Genomic DNA, 22,391 nt, shown 5'->3' on the forward strand with positions numbered 1-22,391 from the left:
ATTGTTTTTAATTATCTGGTATACAATAAAGCTCGCACTTTAGCTTTGTCATTGCTCTGTTCCTCTGTAGTAATACATATGACCTTATTTTAGTTTTATTAGGTTTGCATATTACTCTGAATGTCTGGTAACAAATTTTAACTCGTCTTCCAACTCCATTACCATATCTCCAGAATAGGAAGTTCTACATTTTATTGTCCCTAAGTAAAAATGATGGAATAAGTTGGGTGTCTAAAGTCATTGTTATTGTCTATTGAGCAAAATTTCATAAACAGTATTGCAACAGTAACTGCCATTACTCCATGATTTGTAGCCATTGCCTGAGATCTCTCAGTGCACTGCTTCTCTGGTACCACACGCCACAGAATTTGAATCCCCACCAGACGTCATGGACGTCGAAGACCCATAGAGGTACCATCGCGCCGTAAGCTGTGGCGGCACGCGCCTCCTAGCCTGCATTAGAGTGAGGGCGCCACAGTGGAACACGTGGTTGCAGCGGCCAATAGCGGCATCCCTGATCGAGTACTTAAGCGCCTGCCTGTTGCTCAGCCTGCCAGTCTAATCTTGCATACATCTCAGGACATATCGCCTCGCATTAGACAGCGTATTGACTTTTGTGCTTTCTTTACGAATGGATGTGGTCATCTTGTTTGGTTTTCATAACTCTGTTATCCATTCTTGTTGTGTCGTAAGGTCCTTCGTTGGTCGTGTCCATCTTCTCCTGTTGTGTTGTTGTTCGCAGGTTCGCTCCGCGGGTCCTGCTGCGTTTCCGTCACTACAACCCCATAACTGTTCTGGTCGCCGTTACAACAGCTTCCAATATACCTGAACCCATGTCTGAAATTTGATATCCCAGAAACTCACACTTAATAATAGGGTCCACCATAAGGCTTCCTGTGGTACATTTTCCAGCCAGGACCTGAAGAAGTTTAATGAAATACGCAAACAGTGCTCAACTTTGATATATTCAGATGGATCTCAGCACAGAACTGAGTGCACCTGAATCTCAGAGCTTTGAATCTACATGAGTAGCTGAGATACTGATCACCTGTCAGGAGATCACAGTCACTCAGTCTTTGTGTCACCCATAATTCATTTACTGAAGATGATGGCAGATTTTAATTACCACACTGTCAGCAGTGCTGTTTGGTGAACATTCAGTCCATATTTGATTTCCACAAAGTCAGCCAGCCATTTTTTTTTAACTTTATTTATGGCAGGATGCGTTTTGGGCTTCCACCCATCTTCATTTGGCATAATACAGTTATACATATATTCATCAGTAATTTGTTTACACCAGCTGCATTTTGAATGCTGTAGCTGCCTTGTACTCTATATATGAGGTGTGGACAAAATGTATAAGGAATTTTTGCTTTTTCATAAAGAATCTTTATTTATTCATCAACATTAAGTTTGTCATTTTCAAAGTAATCTCCCTCAAATTAATACATGTGTGTCAGCACTTTCTCCAAACTTGTAAGCATTTCAGGAACTCACTTTTCATGATGGTTTTCAGCTCTTTCAGCAGTTCTGTTCTTATCTCATCAAAGGCAGCAAAATGACATCCTTTCACAGTTTTCTTCAGCCTGGCGATATAAAGAAATTGCAGGGGCCAATGTCCAGTGAACACGGTGGCTGAGGTGACATAACAGTTTTGTTTTTTTGCAAAAAAATCATGAACAAGCATTGAGTTGTGAGCATGAGCATTGTCATAATGCAATTTCCATGAGTGGTTTTGTCACAATGGAGGTCACTTTCTTCGGATTGCTTCATGCTAATGGCACATAACTTCCAGGTGGTATTCCTTATTAGCCATATGACCACAAGACGGGAACTCATAATGCAATATCCCATTGTAATCAAAGAAAACAATGAGAAGAATCTTCACATGTGATCAAACTTGACTTTTTTTCTGTCTCGGTTCTTCATGAAGCTTCAGTTGGGACGATTTGGCCTTGTTTCATCTCCTATTATAACCTCATTTAGAAGTTCTGGATCATTGTCAACTTCATTCAGCAATTCCTGACCGATGTCTATGCAACATTAGTTTTGGTCAGAATTCTTGAATTTTGGAACAAACTGTGTTGCTATATGTTCCACGCCCAAAACATCCAAAAAATTGCTTGGCATGAGCCATAGAATATGCTGACATTATCAGAAATGTCTCTAATGGTGATTTGGTGATTTCGCAGGACTGTTTTCTTTTCTTCTTCCACACTGTTGTCAGTAATTGATGTGCTAGGACATCCAGGTTGGTCGCCATTATCAACGTCTTCTTGACCCCCTTTGAAACATTTACACCACTTGTAAACTCTTATCTCATTCAAAGTAGATTTGCCAAAAACCACAATAAACATTTAAAATGTGGTGCTCTGTGCTTTATTCCATTTTTCAAGAAAACTAATGCAAATTCTTTGATCCACCTTTTTCAAAAGTAAATGTTTGCTGAGCACGTGGAAACAATTACAACATTTTCAGCTGTCAATGGTAAAAAAAACAGCTGAAAATGCAAACATACATCAGGAACATGTGTTCCAACAAGCTGACGAAGTTTTGAAAATTGGATATATAAAGCCTGCAAAATTTAAAAAGTTCCCATTACTTTTCAATTGCACCTTGTAGTTTAGCTCCTTGTTGCAGATTTCTGTAGGCTTACATATTACACCTTTGTTTATTTATATTAGTTGTCTTTAGCAACACAGCCTTGACATTCTACTCAGGTTGGCTCCTATAATTGTCATTAAGATGTAATTAGGGGCTCTCCTACCAGTCCTTAGTAGAATCACATAAACAAATGTGTATTAATTTACCTCAACTTGATGAGATAATGGCAACTACAGGATGGCTGCAATAATGTACTACTTCACGCCTCATACTTTTAGCTCATGGTGACCTAGTCTTCTGTTTTTGTTGAATTAGTTGAGTGCAGTGTTCATACATCAGAGAGGTGAGCAAAAAAAAAAAAAAAAAAAAAAAAAAGGGGGGGGGGGTGAGAGCTAACCTGGTACTATATCAAATCAGTCTTCATCATTGGTTTGCTGCCATCTATTATAACTTTATTTATTATTTCCATACAGAATCTTATAAGCTAAGGCTTGAAATGAACTACATTTACAGGTAGGTGGTGGCCTTTCTGTGGGTTATACTATAATGGAAACTGCCATAAAGGAAGCAGCAGAAGAAGCTTCAATACCCCTGGAACTGATGAAGAATCTGAGGCCTGCTGGATCTGTTTCGTAAGTTGAAAATTTTGTACAGTTCTTTGCACTTTCAGGCTGTAGAGATAGATATTTGTGATCTTAACTATTATATATTTTTCATTCTGTGCCTTGTAGATTGTCAATAACTGTTTATGATTCATACATTTGCAATATATTATCTGTAAAATAATGTATAAAATATGTGTGGTTATGATAGTTTGAATACAGGTCCAGTTACTAAGTGTGTGTGCTTCATATCCTAATCATTACTTAGTACAAAGAATATACGTAATGATGATTTTTATCACCACTGGCAGGTGAAGGGACTGTGCTTGGAAAAAGATGTGATAAAATGACAAGTTAGCAAACCATTATGAAGTTGTATTTATGCTGGCCAGAATGGAGTGTCCAATACATCTTGCTGAACTATGTGACTGCAAACTGAAACGATGCTGTATTTGAGTGCTGATGTGTATGTGTTGCACAGTGGATGATGTGTTTTTGAGTCCTCCTCTGTGAAATGGTGGTCAGCAGTATACCGATTCATAATTTTCATGGCATTAAAAAAAACTCTAAATGTTTATTCATTAGTATGAACCAAAAAGCAGAAATGTGTAGCATCAAAACTTATAACCTCCTTTAGATATTACTTAAATAACAGACAACTTTTCCAAATTATGCTTTGAAACATAGTATTCAAATGTTTTTCAGTATCTATATCACCAGATTTTTCTGCTTTTGCTGTCAAATTCAGATTACATTTAATCCACCATGCTCCTAACTGTTAAGTGTCTGCATTATAGGAGCTGCAACCATATACAACTGGATCCCCTATGTTTAGCTTGTAACTGTTTACATTTATAATTTGGTAATAGACAAAACGTACATACATTATGTATGTAATGGCCACACAGCATTTGTTTGAATAATTTCTGCATTAGTAACAAATTAATAGACTTCACGGTGAATTTGTTTTATTTCTATGACTACAAGATTATTAGATTAGATTAATTATTAATTCCATAGGCCCATAAAAGAGGGAATCCTCCTGGGTGTGGAACATGTCAGATAAACACTTTACAAAACTGTAATTAGAAAAACTTGAGTTTCATTAATTTTAATGATCCTCAGTCAATAAACAATGAAATTATGTACATGAATTAAATTTAAACTTCTGATATTTACAGGTTTAATACTTACATCTGCTTTCATTAAATCCATCATTCAGACATTTTCTAGTTTCTTGGCTATTACAACCAAGTATTGTCAAAAGTTAAAGTAAATTATTCACTTCAGTGATCCTCAGTTAAGAACAGTCAGATTATGTACAAGATTTAAAATTAAACTTCCACTATTTACAGACTTAAGACTTACATCTGCTTTCCATACATCCATCATTCACACAGTAGGTAGTTACTTGGCTGTTACAACCAAGTATTGTCAAAAATTAAAGTATGATAAATTTTCATTAAAATGGTCTACTGCACTTGTTGAGAAACTCATGGATGGAATAGAAGGAGTTGGCCACCAAAAATTCTTTTAAATTATGTTTAAATTGTGCCTTGTCTGAAACAAAACTCTTAATGGTTGCTGGTAACTTATTGAAAATATGCGTTGCTGAATACTGGACTCCTTTCTGGGCAAGAGTAAGTGATTTTAAATCTTTATGTATATTGTTCTTATTCCCAGTATTGATACTGTGTGCTAACCAGTTAGTTGGGAAAATAGATGTATTACAACAAACTTCATTAAGGAATAAATATACTGAGAAGCTGTGGTTAATATGCCAAGTTCTTTGAATAGGTTTTGACATGATGTTCATGGATTTACACTACTCATTACTCTTATTATATGCTTCTGTACTCTAAAATTTTTTTCTCTGTTTGTGGAGTTATCCCAAAATATGATACCATATGACATAATGGAGTGAAAATAAGCAAAATATGCCAGTTTTTTAATATTTATATCTCCTGTGTCTGACATCATTCGCATTGCAAACACAGACTTGGTTAGGTGCTTTAGCAGTTCGTTAGTGTGTTGCTCCCAGCTGAATTTATTATAAAGTTGTAATCTCAAGAATTTTATACTCTCAACTTCTATTTCTATGTCATCATATTTTATACACACACCAGAACAAGGGCGATTACTTGAGGACAATATTATGGAAATGGAAGAAGATGTAGATGAAGATGAAATGGGAGATAAGATACTGCGTGAAGAATTTGACAGAGCACTGAAAGATCTAGGTCGAAGCAAGGCCCCAGGAGTAGACAACATTCCATTAGAACTACTGACAGCCTTGGGAGAGCCAGCCCTGACAAAACTCTACCATCTGGTGAGAAAGATGTATGAGACAGGCGATATACCCTCAGACTTCAAGAAGAATATAATAATTCAAATCCCAAAGAAAGCAGGTGTTGACAGATGTGAAAATTACCGAACTATCAGTTTAATAAGTCACGGCTGCAAAATACTAACGCGAATTCTTTACAGACGAATGGAAAAACTGGTAGAAGCTGACCTCGGGAAAGATCAGTTTGGATTCCATAGAAATATTGGAACACATGAGGCAATACTGACTCTACGACTTATCTTAGAAGCTAGATTAAGGAAAGGCAAACCTACGTTTCTAGCATTTGTAGACTTAGAGAAAGCTTTTGACAATGTTGACTGGAATACTCTCTTTGAAATTCTGAAGGTGGCAGGGAGAAAACACGGGGAGCGAAAGGCTATTTACAATTTGTACAGAAACCAGATGGCAGTTATAAGAGTCAAGGGACATGAAAGGGAAGCAGTGGTTGGGAAGGGAGTGAGACAGGGTTGTAGCCTCTCCCCGATGTTACTCAATCTGTATATTGAGCAAGCAGTGAAGGAAACAAAAGAAAAATTCGGAGTAGGTATTAAAACCCATGGAGAAGAAATAAAAACTTTGAGGTTTGCCGAAGACATTGTAATTCTGTCAGATTCAGCAAAGGACTTGGAGGAGCAGCTGAACGGAATGGATAGTATCTTGAAAGGAGTATATAAGATGAACATCAACAAAAGCAAAACGAGGATAATGGAATGTAATCGCATTGAGTCGGGGGATGCTGAGGGAATTAGATTAGGAAATGAGACACTTAAAGTAGTAAAGGAGTTTTGCTATTTGGGGAGCATAATAACTTGTGGTGGTTGAAGTAGAGAGGATACAAAATGTAGACTGGCAATGGCAAGGAAAGCGTTTCTGAAGAAGAGAAAGTTGTTAACACCGAGTATAGATTTAATTGTCAGGAAATCATTTCTGAAAGTATTTCTATGGAGTGTAGCCATGTATGGAAGTGAAACATGGATGATAAATAGTTTGGACAAGAAGAGAATAGAAGCTTTCGAAATGTGGTGCTGCAGAAGAATGCTGAAGATTAGATGGGTAGATCACGTAACTAATGAGGAGGTATTGAACAGAATTGGGGAGAAGAGGAGTTTGTGGCACAACTTGACTAGAAGAAGGGATCGGTTGGTAGGACATATTCTGAGGCATCAAGGGATCACCAGTTTAGTATCGGAGGGCAGCGTGGAGGGTAAAAATCGTAGGGGGCGACCAAGAGATGAATACACTAAGCAGATTCAGAGAGATGTAGGTTGCAGTAGGTACTGGGAGATGAAGAAGCTTGCGCAGGATAGAGTAGCATGGAGAGCTGCATCAAACCAGCCTCAGGACTGAAGACCACAACAACAGCAACAACAACAACAACACCAGAAGGAAATCTCTTGGAAGTTCTGAACTGCATATAGTGGGTCTTTTCAAAGTGTAATGACAGCGAATTGGCTATGAACCATTTATTAATGTCAGTAAAAATTTTATTAGCTGACCTTTCTAAATTTATATTTGATTTACTATTTATTGCAATATTTGTATCATCTGCAAATAAGACAAATTTGGGTGGTAATGTAACAGATGACAGGCCATTAATATGCACAAGAAACGGTAGTGGACCTAGTATGGAACCTTGGGGAACACCACATGTAATTTCTTCCCAGTCAGATGATATCTGATTGCCCTACTGCTGAAGTGTTACGTAAGGACACCCTTTGTTTTCTATTAGTAAGGTTTGACTGAAACCACTTTGCAGCACTACCAGTGACGCAATAATATTTTAATTTACTTAAAAGAATGCTGTGATTCACACAGTCAAACACCTTTGACAGGTCACAGAATGTGCCAGTTGCCTCTAATTTGTTGTCCAATGAATTAAGGACATTTTTGCTGTAAGTGTAAATAGCTTTCTCAATATCAAAACACTTAAGAAACCCAAACTGTGACTCTGACAGTACTTTATTTTCACTAAGGTGCTTAAGTAGACGCTTGAACATAACCTTTTCAAAGATTTTTTAAAAAGCTGGCAAAAGTTAGAGCAGTTGGTAATTTTACGGCATTTCTTTGTCACCTTTCTTGTGGAGAGGTATAACTTCAGCATATTTAAGCCAGTCCGGGAATGTTCCTGTGACGAGTGATTGATTACACAAATAACTTAAGATATGACTAAGCTCACATGAACACTCTTTTATTAACTTTGTTGATATGTTTTCGTAACCACTAGAATGCTTTGATTTCAAGGACTTTATGATGGATTCTATTTCTTTGGATGAAGTAAGTGTCAATTCCATTTTACTGAGATTGCTTGTGTGCACTGGTCTCAGATACTCCATTGCAGGACTTTGTGATAGATTCTATTTCTTTGGATGAAGTAAGTGTCAATTCCATTTTACTGAGACTGCTTGTGTGCACTGGTCTCAGATACTCCATTGCAGGACTTTGTGATAGATTCTATTTCTTTGGATGAAGTAAGTGTCAGTTCCATTTTACTGAGACTGCTTGTGTGCACTGGTCTCAGATATTCCATTGCATTATTTACTGAACCTGACAACCCCATGCTATCAGTAACAGAGACAAAATACTTGTTTAAATGGTTTGCAACACCCGTTTGTTACCAGGCTTTCATTTATTTTTAGAGCTATTTGTTCCTCCTCATTTCTGGTCCTACCTGTCTCTGACTTAACTATATCCCATATTGTTTTTATTTTATTGCTGGATGTATTTATCTTATTCTCATAATGCAGCTGTTTAGATTTCTGGATAACCTTCTTCAATATTTTGTAGTAATTTTTGTAATGAGCTATAATGCTAGTATCAAAGGTGGCCCTACATATCAAATAGAATTTCCTTTTTATCTCACATGATATCTTTATCCCTTTCAAATAAGGCGCTAACTTTATTAATGAATGTTTTGTATTTTCAACTGTGTCTTGGATGCTGTAAACATCCATCCAATTAATTTCTTTGAGCAATCTCCCAAATTTCTCAATTTTTGACTGTTTTACTGGCTTTCTGTACTCAGTTCTGATAGATGTTTTACCCTGACAATTTTCAAAATTTAATGTTAGGTGTTGCATGTCATGGTCAGGTAGCCCATTTACTACTGGTTTTGTAATGTGGCTTAGTTGCCTAGAATTGTCTATAAATATATTATCAATGGCAGTCTTAGAACATTTGTATACCCTAGTTGGGAAATTTACAGTAGAAATTAAATTGAATGACAATGTAGCTGATTTCAGTAACTGTTCATTGACAGTGCTTTTCGGGACATCTATATTAAAATCACTAGCCACTATTAGCTCTTTGTTTTTTTAATTTTAGACGAGATAATAAATCTTCAAGACCATTTATAGACAGGTTGAAATTTCCTGAAGGTGCTTTGTATATGGCTACTATTATAAAGGACCTATTATGAAATTCTATCTCTGTTGCACATGCTTCTAAGTGCTGCTCTAAGCAAAATTTTTAATGTCATTATCTTAAATTTAAAACAGTTTTTAGCAAATGTGACAACTCCTCCTGTCTCCATCTTTTGTCTACAGAAGTAGGAGGCTAACTTAAATTCTGTAAGGTTTAACATATCTGTACCAGTGGTCACATGATGTTCAGAGAGGCAGATTATATCAACTGGGTTCGATGACTCTAATTCATCAATGCATATAAGTAGTTCATTAATTTTACTTCTAAGCCCTCAAATATTTTGATGCTCTAAAGATAGTTGACATTTCACATTTACCAAGATGAAATCTGATGGAAATAAAATTTCTGCTGATTGCTGTAAATTTTTAACCAACAGCTGTGTTCGCTGATCCAATGTGCCAGGATTATGCTGTTTTCTTTCTTCATCAAACTGAAGGTTTGTTTCAATCTTTACTTCTCTCATAACTTGACTTCATCCTGTCCTACCTGTCCTAAAAAAGGTGCTGCTCCAACACCTATGACCACTGGTATATTACCACTCATGGCAGTGCCTCCCCCCCCCCCCCCCCTTACATTTCCTGCTATTAGACCAGCCAGTTTACCCTTCCCTTTCCTGTCGAGGTGTAGGCCATGTCTAGTATAGTCCCACCTACTGAGAGAATCACCAGGAGCCAAATCAATATGTGATCCCGCACCCGACCCAAGCAGCCGTTCCAACTCCAAATTAACTCTCCCGACAGAAGAGTTTAAATGAGGTTGGTCATGGCATCTCAGAACAGACACAAACTAAACTCCGGTAAGTCTCGTTGCTGATGCAATTTTTGCCAGGTCACACTCTATATTGTACCCAGGATCTCTGTCAATACTATTATTGCCCGGCCCACCCAGAATAAACAGGATGTCTTCCTTGGTAAAATCTTTACAGAGTGAACCTAAATCCTCTGTCACCTGACCCAGACCAGCACTTGGTTTAAAAAATTTGTGACCTGGTATTCGATCCTAGCTGGTCCTGCAAAAGTTGGCCTACACCTCTGGCATGTGAACTACCTAACAACAAAACTTTCTTTCTCTTTGCTGACTTCCCTACATTCTTATTCAATTTTCTACTGAAAGTTTGCTGTGCCCTCTCTACACCTACCTCTGTCTGAGGCTCATCAGCTTCTAACTGAAGCAACAGGTCAAACCTATTCTTCACATTCACCACAAAGCTGTCTAACAAAGTTCTGGGTCTGTTACTCCTGTTACCTGTTGCCACTTCCCACCTCTCTTTATCCTTCTCCCTCCTTAACCTGTTCAGATCTTCCCTAGCCTGCTCTAACTGTGCCTGAAGGGCAGCAATTTTCCCCTCCTTTTCCACTATTTTCCTATCTCTACTGCATCTCCTATAGAACCATTGATGAGTCTGATCCACTTCCCCATTTCCAATGCCACTACAGTCACCCCAATGGAAAAAACTACTGCACCATCACACTAAACCCTGGAGCTAACAATTCTATGGCACGTCAGGCACTTTTCACTTATGGTGAAAATCTTACTTTAGCGAGAATAAGTCAAATTAAATTACAGAAAAACAAGAAAACACGTTTACGAAAGATTAAGTCTAGTCTCAATCGTATGTAAACAAACTTACTTTAGTGACAATAATTTAGATTACCAAAAACAAGAAGAAGCTCTGATATAATTCATATTTAGATCTTCCACTATACTTACTTCATGAAGTGTGAGCAGGGCTTTGTAACTTGTCAGGAACCAACTTAAAATGTTCTTTATGAATAAGATCAGTAAGTCCTACAATGTGGTGTTGAAAATCACATTTGTAGTTCTGCCGCTGATTGGTATGGCAGGTATCGTGATGTGCCAATTTATGCTTAAACATTTTCAGAATCTGTACAAGCCTGGGGATGGTAGTGAGAAATTTCACACAGGAAGTTGCAAGACAATGAATCCAAGAAAGGAAGCCAAGTCCGTCATAAGCAATGTCCAAATAATCTAGTTATATCCATATCAAAATCACAGTCCACAGCAAAGTAATTTAGCACAGCATTGTAATGGCACATAAAGGATAGCTGGTATGTGAATTGACTTCCTTACTGTCATACATATTTAAGGCATCTATGAAAACAAGGACTACTCCCCTTAGTCACCTGTATGTGTGAATCCGCTGGCCTAGGACACAATGTCAACACTCCATGCTCTTCAGAGATGGCCACTTGATACCACCTCCATATAGTGCTTGATGTTGGAATACTACTGTGACTCCTGGGTGAGGATACAATACAGGGTACAGATTTTTTTTAAGTTTTTGAAACTGTTCTGCACTGCTTGACAAAAACAATGAAACACCCAGAAGGAGAGAAGGAAATGAAATGAAACTTCACAGGTTGAGAGGGTATGCACTGTTATTTCAGAACTTACGATATTGAATCAAATTTACAAAGAACTTTGTCAGTATGAGGCCAGTTATCGGTATGACATTGGGTCTAATCTGTGCTGGGTGCTTGCAACAGTTTGGTAGGGAATGGCATCATAAAGCCTTTGTATCCTCTCTTCAGACAATCTGGTCCACAACTGTTGTAATTGGCCCTTGAAATCCTGGATATAGAATGTGGAATGGAGCTGACATTCATGCTGGTACCACACATGTTCCATTGGACACAGGTAGGGGAATCTTGCTGGCTATGGAAGTACCTGAGTATTATGCAGACTTTTCGTAGAGATAAATGCCATGTATGGATGAGCATTGTCCTGTTGAAAAAGGTACCACAATAATGTCACAAGAGAGGTAACAATGAGAGGATGCCCATGGTGTACCATTGTCATTGTCAGAGTTCCCTCAACCACTATCTGCATGCACAATGATTCCTCCAGGGCATGTTTGCCCCGGGACAACTGGAAAATCCAAGAAAAACCCAGGAATTTTTTCACCCAGGAAAAATGTGGGAATTTTTCATTGTTTTAGTTTTCAGTTAAATTTTTGTGATTTTGGCTAGTAAGAACTGACACTCTAACAAAGAATTTTACTTTAGCCTTCGACTGCAGAATAATACTGCAGTAATAAAACATAAACAAGAGAATAATGCTGAAACAAAACTTGAGTTACAAAGTAAAAGTGCCATTTACAACAACAAAACACAGTACACGCACAAATGTCTGCCAACAGTACAGTGTGTCATAGACTATGCAATACTTCATAACAACTAACTGCTTTTGATGTGTCTTTCTCATGGGTCTCATTTCAATGAGCATGACTTCATAACTGTTTACATTTCACTAGGTGGTGGGAAAATATTATGAATGTTGGTTTGAGAAGTGTTATTTTCCAAGTTAATTTCCTTTTAAGCAAGATGAATTATGTTGCATGTGAGAACATGCACGGAGCATTAGACTCTCACTCAGAATTTAACACTAAGGCCCAGGCACTTAGAAAAATTTTGGGATCAAAAGACCTGTCATTTATGCTATAACTTAAAATTTTATTGGCACATTCGTGTTTTATATCTATAAAGGTAACCCATGCTAAAAAAGACCAAGTTTGGAGGTTAGTTTGTCATATTTCTTTTAATTGTTTCATAGATTACAAATTATGTAATAATATAAATATAATAGAGGGAAACATTCCACGTGGGAAAAATATGTCTAAAAAAGATGGTGTAACTTACCAAACGAAAGCATTGGTATGTTGATACAGACACTAACAAACACAAACACAACACACAAAATTCAAGCTTTCACAACCCACGGTTGCTTCATCAGGAAAGAGGGAAGGAGAGGGAAAGACGAAAGGATGTGGGTTTTAAGGGAGAGGGTAAGGAGTCATTCCAATCCCGGGAGCGGAAAGACTTACCTTGGGGGGAAAAAGGGACAGGTATACACTCGCGCGCACACACACACATATCCATCCGCACATATACAGGCACAAGCAGACTTATGTAAAGGCAAAGAGTTTGGGCAGAGTTGTCAATCAAGGCAGAAGTACAGAGGCAAAGATGTTGTTGAATGACAGGTGAGGTATGAGCGGCGGCAACTTGAAATTAGCGGATGTTGAGGCCTGGTGGGTAACGGGAAGAGAGGGTATATTGAAGGGCAAGTTCCCATCTCTGGAGTTCTGATAGGTTGGTGTTAGTGGGAAGTATCCAGATAACCCGGATGGTGTAACACTGTGCCAAGATGTGCTGGCCATGCACCAAGGCATGTTTAGCCACAGGGTGATCCTCATTACCAACAAACACTGTCTGCCTGTCTCCGTTCATGTGAATGGACAGTTTGTTGCTGGTCATTCCCACATAGAAACCTTCACAGTGTAGGCAGGTCAATTGGTAAATCACGTGGGTGCTTTCACACGTGGCTTTCGCATCCCGCAACTACCCTCCCGACCTGATACAGAGGCAAATAACCAGAGCCACTTCCTCATCCCCTCAAACCCAGAACCTCCCACAGAATACCCCAAAAGTGCCCCACTTGTGACAGGATACTTTCCGGGACTGGATCAGACTCTGAATGTGGCTCTCCAGCAGGGATACGACTTCCTCAAATCCTGCCCTGAAATGAGATCCATCCTTCATGAAATCCTCCCCACTCCACCAAGAGTGTCTTTCTGCCGTCCACCTAACCTTCATAACCTCTTGGTTCATCCCTATGAAATCCCCAAACCACCTTCCCTACCCTCTGGCTCCTACCCTTGCAACCGCCCCCGGTGTAAAACCTTTCCCATACACCCTCCCACCACCACCTACTCCAGTCCTGTAACCTGGAAGGTGTACACGATCAAAGGCAGAGCCACGTGTGAAAGCACCCACGTGATTTACCGACAGACCTGCCTACACTGTGATGCTTTCTATGGGGGAATGACCGGCAACAAACTGTCCATTCGCATGAATGGACACAGGCAGACAGTGTTTGTTGGTAATGAGGATCACCTTGTGGCTAAACATGCCTTGGTGCACGGCCATCACATCTTGGCACAGTGTTACACCGTCCGGGTTATCTGGATACTTTCCACTAACACCAACCTATCCGAACTCCGGAGATGGGAACTTGTCCTTCAATATATCCTCTCTTCCCGTTACCCACCAGGCCTCAAATTTCAAGTTGCCGCCACTCATACCTCACCTGTCATTCAACAACATCTTTGCCTCTGTACTTCCGCCTCGACTGACATCTCTGCCCAAACTCTTTGCCTTTACATAAGTCTGCTTGCACCTGTATATGTGCGGATGGATATGTGTGTGTGTGTGTGTGTGTGTGCAAGTGTATACCTGTCCCTTTTTCCCCCTTAGGTAAGTCTTTCCCTTTCCTTCCCTCTTTCCTGATGAAGCAACTGTGGGTTGCGAAAGCTTGAATTTTGTGTGTGTGTTTGTGTTTGTTAGTGTCTCTATCAACATACCAATGCTTTCGTTTGGTAAGTTACACCATCTTTTTTAGATATAAATTATGTAATAATGTCGGCAAAAGTATAATTATCCTTCAAAAAAATTACAGAATGAGTTCGTGAGCTATTTCACATGTAACTAACTTTTTTATGCAAAAGTTGATGGGAAGTGTATTCTGCCAGGTAATCTATTAAATGTTGGGTGCACAACAGTGAAATTTATAATTGTGCTCATCAGTAACATTCAGCTGCTGTAATTTAACTTGTGGTCTTAGAACCCTACCTAACTACACCCTCAGAAAAAACAGCAAAAACTTTTTGACAATAAACATTATATGTGAAATCTTAGCTTTTCTTGTAGCTATATGTGTGCATATTAATTTAAACCATTAACATTTCCTATTTGTGTTTCACACTTCTTACCTATGATGTTGCTATTGCCTGACCCCATCACATGTCCTATTGCTTTGAATATGTGCTGTCATTGGCTGGCAAGATTGTGTGACATGAGCTGTAACTGACTGACAAAAGTGCATCGCAATCTACATTTCAGTACTTCAGAAGCTGTCATGCTGTATTTTGTGGAATTTGTGTTCGGACTTTTATAATATGAAAATACCCACTGTAAATGCTGCCGCACATCATAGATCTTCACAAAATGTGCTGTTTCTTGCTACGTTTTGTTTCCTAAAGTGTTGGGATGTTCTATGCCAGTATATAAAACTTTCAATATTCAAAGAATTGATAAGTTTTACAGCATTGAGGGAAAGTATATTGTCACTTAACATAGAGAAAATGTACTTTCACCCAGGAAAAAGTGAATTTTCGCCTGGGAAAAGGTGTATTTTTAACCAGAAAATCGGATTTTTTTTTCTTGTCTGCATATATACACCCTGTTCCCCATACAGTGATGCCAGGAGTAACACCACTGTGCTTCTCTAAAACATTGGAAGAATGGAACCTCTTCCCAGGTTTTGCCATAATCGTCTGGGGTAGTACATAACCACAAATTGATTGGTGAATACAATGCAGTGCCATTCATCAGTACTCCATGCTTCCTTGCCATGGCACCACTCCAAATACAGCCAAATGTCTTGTGATGTAAACAGTAGCCTGTACATGGGAAAGTAATTGCCTAGTGTGGTTGCTGCTAGTCTCTGACTAGTGGTATGGCATGACACAGAATGTTACAGGGAGTCCATTACATGTTCTCATATGGCAGGCGCAGATGTCCGTGGGTGGGGAGGGGGAAGGGGGGGAGGACATTCACAATGAGGCTTCTTTCAAATTGTGTCACGTGCTGATAATGCTGTCTCACATGAGTATCTCTGTATCTGTTGCAGCAATCAGTCAACATCTGTCACTTTTCACACTCCTATCACGCCTGGTAAAAATATGAAACATGAACGCTAATGTACTCTGGTGGCCGTTCTACCTGTCACAGAAAATTTGCAACTCTAATCATTTACATATGTGCTGATGGTGTCTATGTGTATGAAGCTACATTGTCATCTGTGCATCTCTTATGGGTGCTTCACTTTTTTCTCTAATGATGCATTGTCCAAGACGTGACAGTGGCTCGCATTAGCAACAGGAACAATGAGGCACTGACAGAAAGTGATACTCTGTAAGTTAGTCACTCAATATTAGTGTCTTTAGATTTAAGGTGTTATAAGTACAAGGGCACTTTGTTCCAGCACCGTCACAGCTGGAAAACTGACTTTCACTCAGAAATTCCTTTGCTTGTTCCGTAAGTTTTTCTGCTCAAGGAACTGGGAAATAAATAGGAGACAATTTGTAGACGAATGCAGACTTCTTCCACAGTTCTGCTGACATATTACAGGTTTTCAGTTAAAATTTCACTGCTAGTTCTAATACCTTGCGAGATGAAATATTTTGCTGTTTTTTAAACAAAGCTAAAAAATAATGTTTTTATGACTAAAATATTTCCCTTCTTGAAAACTGCTACTGCTTCAGCTATGAAATTTTTACTGCTGTTTTACTGCAGCATATAAATCATACAAATACAAATACAAGTACAACTTGGGAAAAAGGTTTTTATTTTGTTGCCTCTCACACAAAATATTTCTCTGATAAATTTGGTGGTAGAATTGATAAGTTCCGTGCTGCAATAACTCCTGATTGGCAACATTTAGACCTGTTTTGACTGAGGTTCTATCACAAGCAAGACCCAGAGAAAACAACTGTGATGAGAATTTGTCTAAGTGTTGCTGATTGGTAGTTACCACAGAACGAAACTGACTAATTGTGTCACCAAATTTACTGAGGGAAAATAAGTTTGCTTGGAAGGTAACAAAATCACTAGGAATTTTTTTCCCTTGTTGTATTATTATTTTTGTAATTGCTACAGAGAAATAAAGAGACATTAAAATTTTCATAGCAGTAGAAATAGAAGTTTTAAAGAAAGAAAACATTTTAATTTGAGAAACAGGACTTTCTTTAGCTCTGTTTACAAAACAGAACAACATAAAATCTCCAAAGATATTAGAGCCAAGGCATTACGAACCTACTATGCTGTCATAGCAGGAGGAGAAGTGATACTCCTACGTGGCGCGTCCCAGGTGGCGGATAGGGAAGTCCTCACCTGTTTACTGGCGGACTTGAGTGAAATACAATAGCTCTCGCGGACCAAACACACCCTCTGCGGTTAACAACCAGATTTGTAAATCGGAGCTTGCTCCAACTAAGGTTGACAACCTTCGACAGTCAAAAATGGAAAGGTCTTTTAGGAAAAAAATTCCACCGTCCTGCTCAAAAAGGCAGGAAAAGGCTGCATCGGATTCGGTGGGTAGTCAACTAGAAGACAGCAACGAATCGGAGCGTTTGCAACCATCCAAATGCACACTAAAACACAAAAAGAAGATTAAACATGAGCAAATAAATTATATAGCAACACACAACATAAACTCACTACTTCAGACCGGAAAACTCAAGGAGCTAACAGATGAACTAAATAAACAAAACATTTTAATAACAGGGATCCAAGAAATGAGAAACACCACAGAGGACCCATTCGAATCACAAGGATACAGAATTTATAATGGGAAACCAGGACCGAGGGCAATGAAACAATGTCCCCAGTTTGGAACAGGGTTTTTAGTAAACATAAAAATAATAGATTCAGTAACGGATTTCCAAGCAGTATCACCAAGAATTGCGACTCTAAGCTTTAAAACAATGAATAAAACATATACAATAATAAATGCTCATGCCCCAACAAATGAAAAAAATTGTCTAACAAAAACAAAGGAAGAGGTAAATAAATTTTGGGACCTTCTAGAACAAACTGTGAACAGAGTAAATATAAAGAATGTAAAAATCTTATTGGGAGATTTCAATGCTCAGTTGGGAAAAGAAAGGAAATATAAAGATATAATTGGAAAATGGAGTCCACATAAATTTACAAACAAAAATGGTCAAAGACTTGTAGAACTCTGCAGAGAACACAACCTTATATCTAAATCAACATACTTTAAGAGGAAGCCAAGTAAACTTAAAACATGGAAACATCCAGACTGGAGGAAGGGCGAGTGGCAGCTAGACCATGTCTGTATGGACAAAAATTTTCATAAGGAGATCCACAGTGTTAAAGTACTGAGAGGAGTAGACACAGGCTCAGACCATTATATGGTTAAAATTAAAATAAAATTCACACCGTTAAAGAAGAGGACCAGAAAAACTAATAAAATAGAAAGGAGGTTTGACCCACATCAGCTAATTAAAAATAATAAGTACCAACAAATAACACAAACCATCAAATTAACAAATGATCTAGAACAACTAGTGCCTAATCTTAAAAAAGAAGCAGAGAATCTAGCTCCCTTGAACCCACGAAGGAAACATACATGGTGGACGTCAGAATGTGACAAATTCCATGAAGATAGGCACCAAGCATGGTTAAAGTTTCAAACATATAAAACTGAAGAAAATGCCATCAACCTAAATAATGAAAGAAAAAAATTCACTCAAAATATTAGAAGAATCAAGAGAGGATTTCATAAAGATATTATAAAGTCTATAGAAGGTAATTATCATAAAACCAACTCCAGGAACTGCTACAAAATCTTTGGGAAACAACTACAACAATATGAGGCCCCTACACTAATACTGAAAGATGAAAATGAAAGAATGACACATAGTAACAAGGAAAATGCAGAAATCATGGCAAAAGCATTTTACAAACTTCTGAATTGCGAGGAACCCAAAGAACCCTTACAAATCAACATAAATACCCCAATAAAAACCAAACCTAACAAACTAGACCCTCCAACTTTCCAAGAAGTAGAAGAAATTCTTAAAGAACAAAAAAATTATAAGGCATGTGGAGAAGATCAGGTTTTTGTTGAAATGTGGAAATATGCAAGTGACACAGTCAAGACCTCCTTACACATGGCTCTAACAAAAATTTGGGTAACAGAACAATTTCCCGAACATTGGACCACAGCTATCATCCACCCACTACACAAAAAGGCAGATAAGAGCAACCCAGACAACTACAGAGGAATTTCTCTCCTAGATTGCACATATAAAATTCTATCCAAAATCCTATATGAAAGAATCAAGGAGCAATTAGAACAGGAACAAACCTCTAGCAATAACATTTGTAGATTTTAAGAAGGCATATGACAGTCTCCACAGACCTTCAGTATTAAAATTTTTAAGAAATCTAGGACTCCATCCAAAACTAATTAAAATAATACAACTCACTCTAACCAACACCAAATCAAAAGTGAAGTTTAGAGGAGAAATTTCGGAACCATTCCTCATAAAAACAGGCTTAAGACAAGGTGACTGCCTATCACCATTACTTTTCAACTGTGCACTGGAATACATAATGAGAGAATGGTACAAGGACAATCCAAAGAGGATAAGAATTGGAAGTGCATAAGATGATATTAGCTTAATCTGCTTGGGATTCGCTGATGATCTTGCTCTCCTAGCCAACACCATTCAAGAAGACAGGCAACAAGTGAAATCACTACAAGAAATAGCAGAGAAAGTAGGCCTTAGAATATCATTTGAAAAAACGGAGATTATGCTAACTGATCCACCACTTGCAAACAAAATTACAATAGGAGTACAGGAAATCAAAATTGTTGATAAATTTAAATATTTAGGCGAAATAATAACATACAATCTAAATGAGAAGCCATCATGGCAAAATAGAATAAAAAAACTGAACTATGCAAATTACATTACCAAAACTACATACAACAAAAAAAGCCTATCTATAGATGCAAAATTAAAACACTATAAAACAGTTACACAACCAGAAATAACGTATGCAGTTGAAACTATCTTCAAAACAACTAATACAGCAGAAATTGACAGAATACTAAAAATAGAAAGAAGAATAATTAGGACATGTATAAATAAACAGTATAAAATAAATGGACATTGGAGAATAGCATCAAATGAAACAGTATATAAGAAAATAGAACCAGTCATGAGCACAATCAGGAAGAAACGCATCTCATTCTTTGGACATCTGATGAGAACTCCAGAAAACATAATTAGTAAAAAAATAATACAAAAATTGTGGAATAGCAATAGCGACATTAAATGGATCACAGAAATTAAGGAAGATATAAAAGAACTTCAAATTACAGTAGATGACCTAAAAAACAAGACAGAGAAAACCAGAATACTGCAAGACCCGCAAACCAGACTACAAATGAAAATCAATAAAAGGACTACAGGAAAAGTTGTCTCAGATGAAGAAAGAAAGAAAATATCTGAAAGAATGAAGAAATATTGGGCAGACAGAAGAGCAAAACACCTTTCATATAAGAATAGCCTCTAATAATTATATTACCTAAATATATTAAGTTATTGTCGAACCAAATTGTATCCATGTGTAACAACTTGTTTTGAACTTTGTATTTTTGACTACAGTGGTCCAATGAAGGCCATAAAATAAATAATAATAATAATAATAAAAAAGAGCCAAGGCAGCAAAATTTCTAATATAGTCTCACAATATAGATCTCTCATAACATAATGCAATAAAATTGACTGTAATGTTGTTACTTAAGAGGGACATGTAAATTCAATGAAATTTAGATGTGTCCCTAAACTTTCTGCAAGCACGGTATTGATACATTTGATGAACTAAAACAGGCAATATTTTGTTGCTGACCTGCCTCCAATATTTGACTCTTTCAGTTGGAAGAAAACACTGCCAGTATTGTTTCAAACAATGTAATTGATCCAGAGATAATACAGCAGTTGAATCTGTATAACTTACCTGCAAGAGAGAATTCAAAAGCCAAGATTGCTTACATATTGTTTACTAGATGACCGGTTTCAACACACTAAAGGTGTCATTTTAGATCTTCACAGATCTGATGATGGAACATTTAGTGTGTTGAAACTGGTCATCTAGTAAAGAATATTTAAGTGATCTTGGCTTTTGAATTCTTTCTGCAAGAGAGTGATCACCCCACAGCACACTGTGTGTTACCTGGAAGAGCCTGAGATGGAGAGATACAAGCTCCATTAGATGTTTTAGATGATCATACAACTTCTGTGCAGATAAAAAAAGGTCCTGATGCCAGCAGCACAAATTTACATAAAAGGAAGAAGATGAGCACTGAAGACAAGATTTATCTCTTGCTTAAAAAAAAGACAGATTGATGGGGAGAAAGCATCATAGAATTGAAAATAAAATACCTTGCGACCTATGAAGGAAGATGTGTATTTATTTATACTGAGCATGGGCATTGCGATGAGCACACCCTCCGTCCCAGTATTTTAGTTGGTTCAAAAATTATATGGAATTTAGAAATTAAGTGATGAATGTAAAACTCAAAAATGAGAAGTTTATGAGTATGTCAGAACAGACTGCTGTTACTTGAGACTTGTGTTCTTAGAGACATGAAGTACTGTATTTCCTTCCTTGTAATAGGATATTAAAGTATTGTTTAATTTTTTACTAAATTTTTAATGACATTTTGTAAGTTTGTTAACAGTAGCCTGGCCATTTTAATGAATACTATACAGGGCGTTCATTTTAACTGAAGACATTGAAATATCTCGAAAACTACACTTTTGATGAAAAAAGTTATAATCCAATTTGTTTTTCTTGGAGGGGGACATCCTATGACTCCACACTTGAACCTTCATCCCACCCCATGTGTGTGTAGGTGGGTGGGAGGGGAGGGGGGGAGAGGGTGGGGACAATAATGAAATCTTCAATGGAAACCCCATTTTTTATTGCAGATTATGATTCTACAGCAAAATCTACATACGTTTTTTTCTGAAGCATTTTCTTCATGTTACCACATGTGGTGCTGTAATCGGAGCAATAGGAAATGGGTACACCATTTGTAATTATGACATGCTACTCAATGGCCCTTCAATATCCAGTAGCATGTGCCACCCCACCTCCATGTTGTGAGGGTAGGACAGGCCAGTATTTCATAACTTCTAATTGAAAACCCCACTTGCAATGTTGAATTCTTCCAACAGAGAACTGCTCGATGCGCCACGGTATCTTGAGGCAAAAGCTACTCTACTTTTACAATTAGAGTAAGTGCTCAAAAGTAGTACTGCCAACTTTCATACACTTAGTGATACACTTTTCAAATGAATGTACACAGGACAGAAGCATATATGTGGGAATGCCAGTAAGGTGTTTCTGATGCTGTCAACCATGTCTTCACAATCTGTTGGCACTTCCTGGTACTCCTTGTCTTTTAAATATCCCCACAGAAAGAAATCTGGCAACACCAAATACAAGGACCTAGTAGGCCAATTTATAGGGCCACCTCTGCGTAGCCACTGACCAGTATAAACACAGCCTAATACCTCCTGTGCTTCAGTTGCGTAATGCACTGGCCACCCGTCTTGTTGAAACAACACATGTTGTCAAATGTCTAGGGCAACATCTGACAGTAGTACTGGAAGCTCCTGTTCCAAAAAGTTTGATGTTTGTGTCCATTCAGGCTGCCGACGATAAAATATTGACCAATGAGTCTGTTCCTCATGATGCCACACTATACATTAACCAACCAAGGACATTCATGGT

At 37.9% G+C, this 22,391-nt stretch overlaps 1 protein-coding gene across 4 annotated transcripts in view; it reads left to right on the forward strand.

Annotated features, from left to right (window-relative positions):
• The window catches only part of LOC126474411 (uncharacterized), a 301,608-nt gene that overhangs the window by 104,026 nt on the left and 175,191 nt on the right, over positions 1–22,391 (forward strand). For all 4 annotated transcript variants that reach the window (XR_007586584.1, XM_050101883.1, XM_050101898.1 and 1 more), the window contains one exon: positions 3,118–3,236. Coding sequence is in view for 3 of the 4 variants with exons in the window: in XM_050101883.1 (XP_049957840.1) it covers positions 3,118–3,236 (119 nt within the window). In the remaining variant the exon portion in view is untranslated. The remainder of the gene's footprint in view (positions 1–3,117; positions 3,237–22,391) is intronic.

Source organism: Schistocerca serialis, chromosome 1 (assembly GCF_023864345.2).
Source record: "Schistocerca serialis cubense isolate TAMUIC-IGC-003099 chromosome 1, iqSchSeri2.2, whole genome shotgun sequence".
NCBI classification, from domain to species: domain Eukaryota; kingdom Metazoa; phylum Arthropoda; class Insecta; order Orthoptera; family Acrididae; genus Schistocerca; species Schistocerca serialis.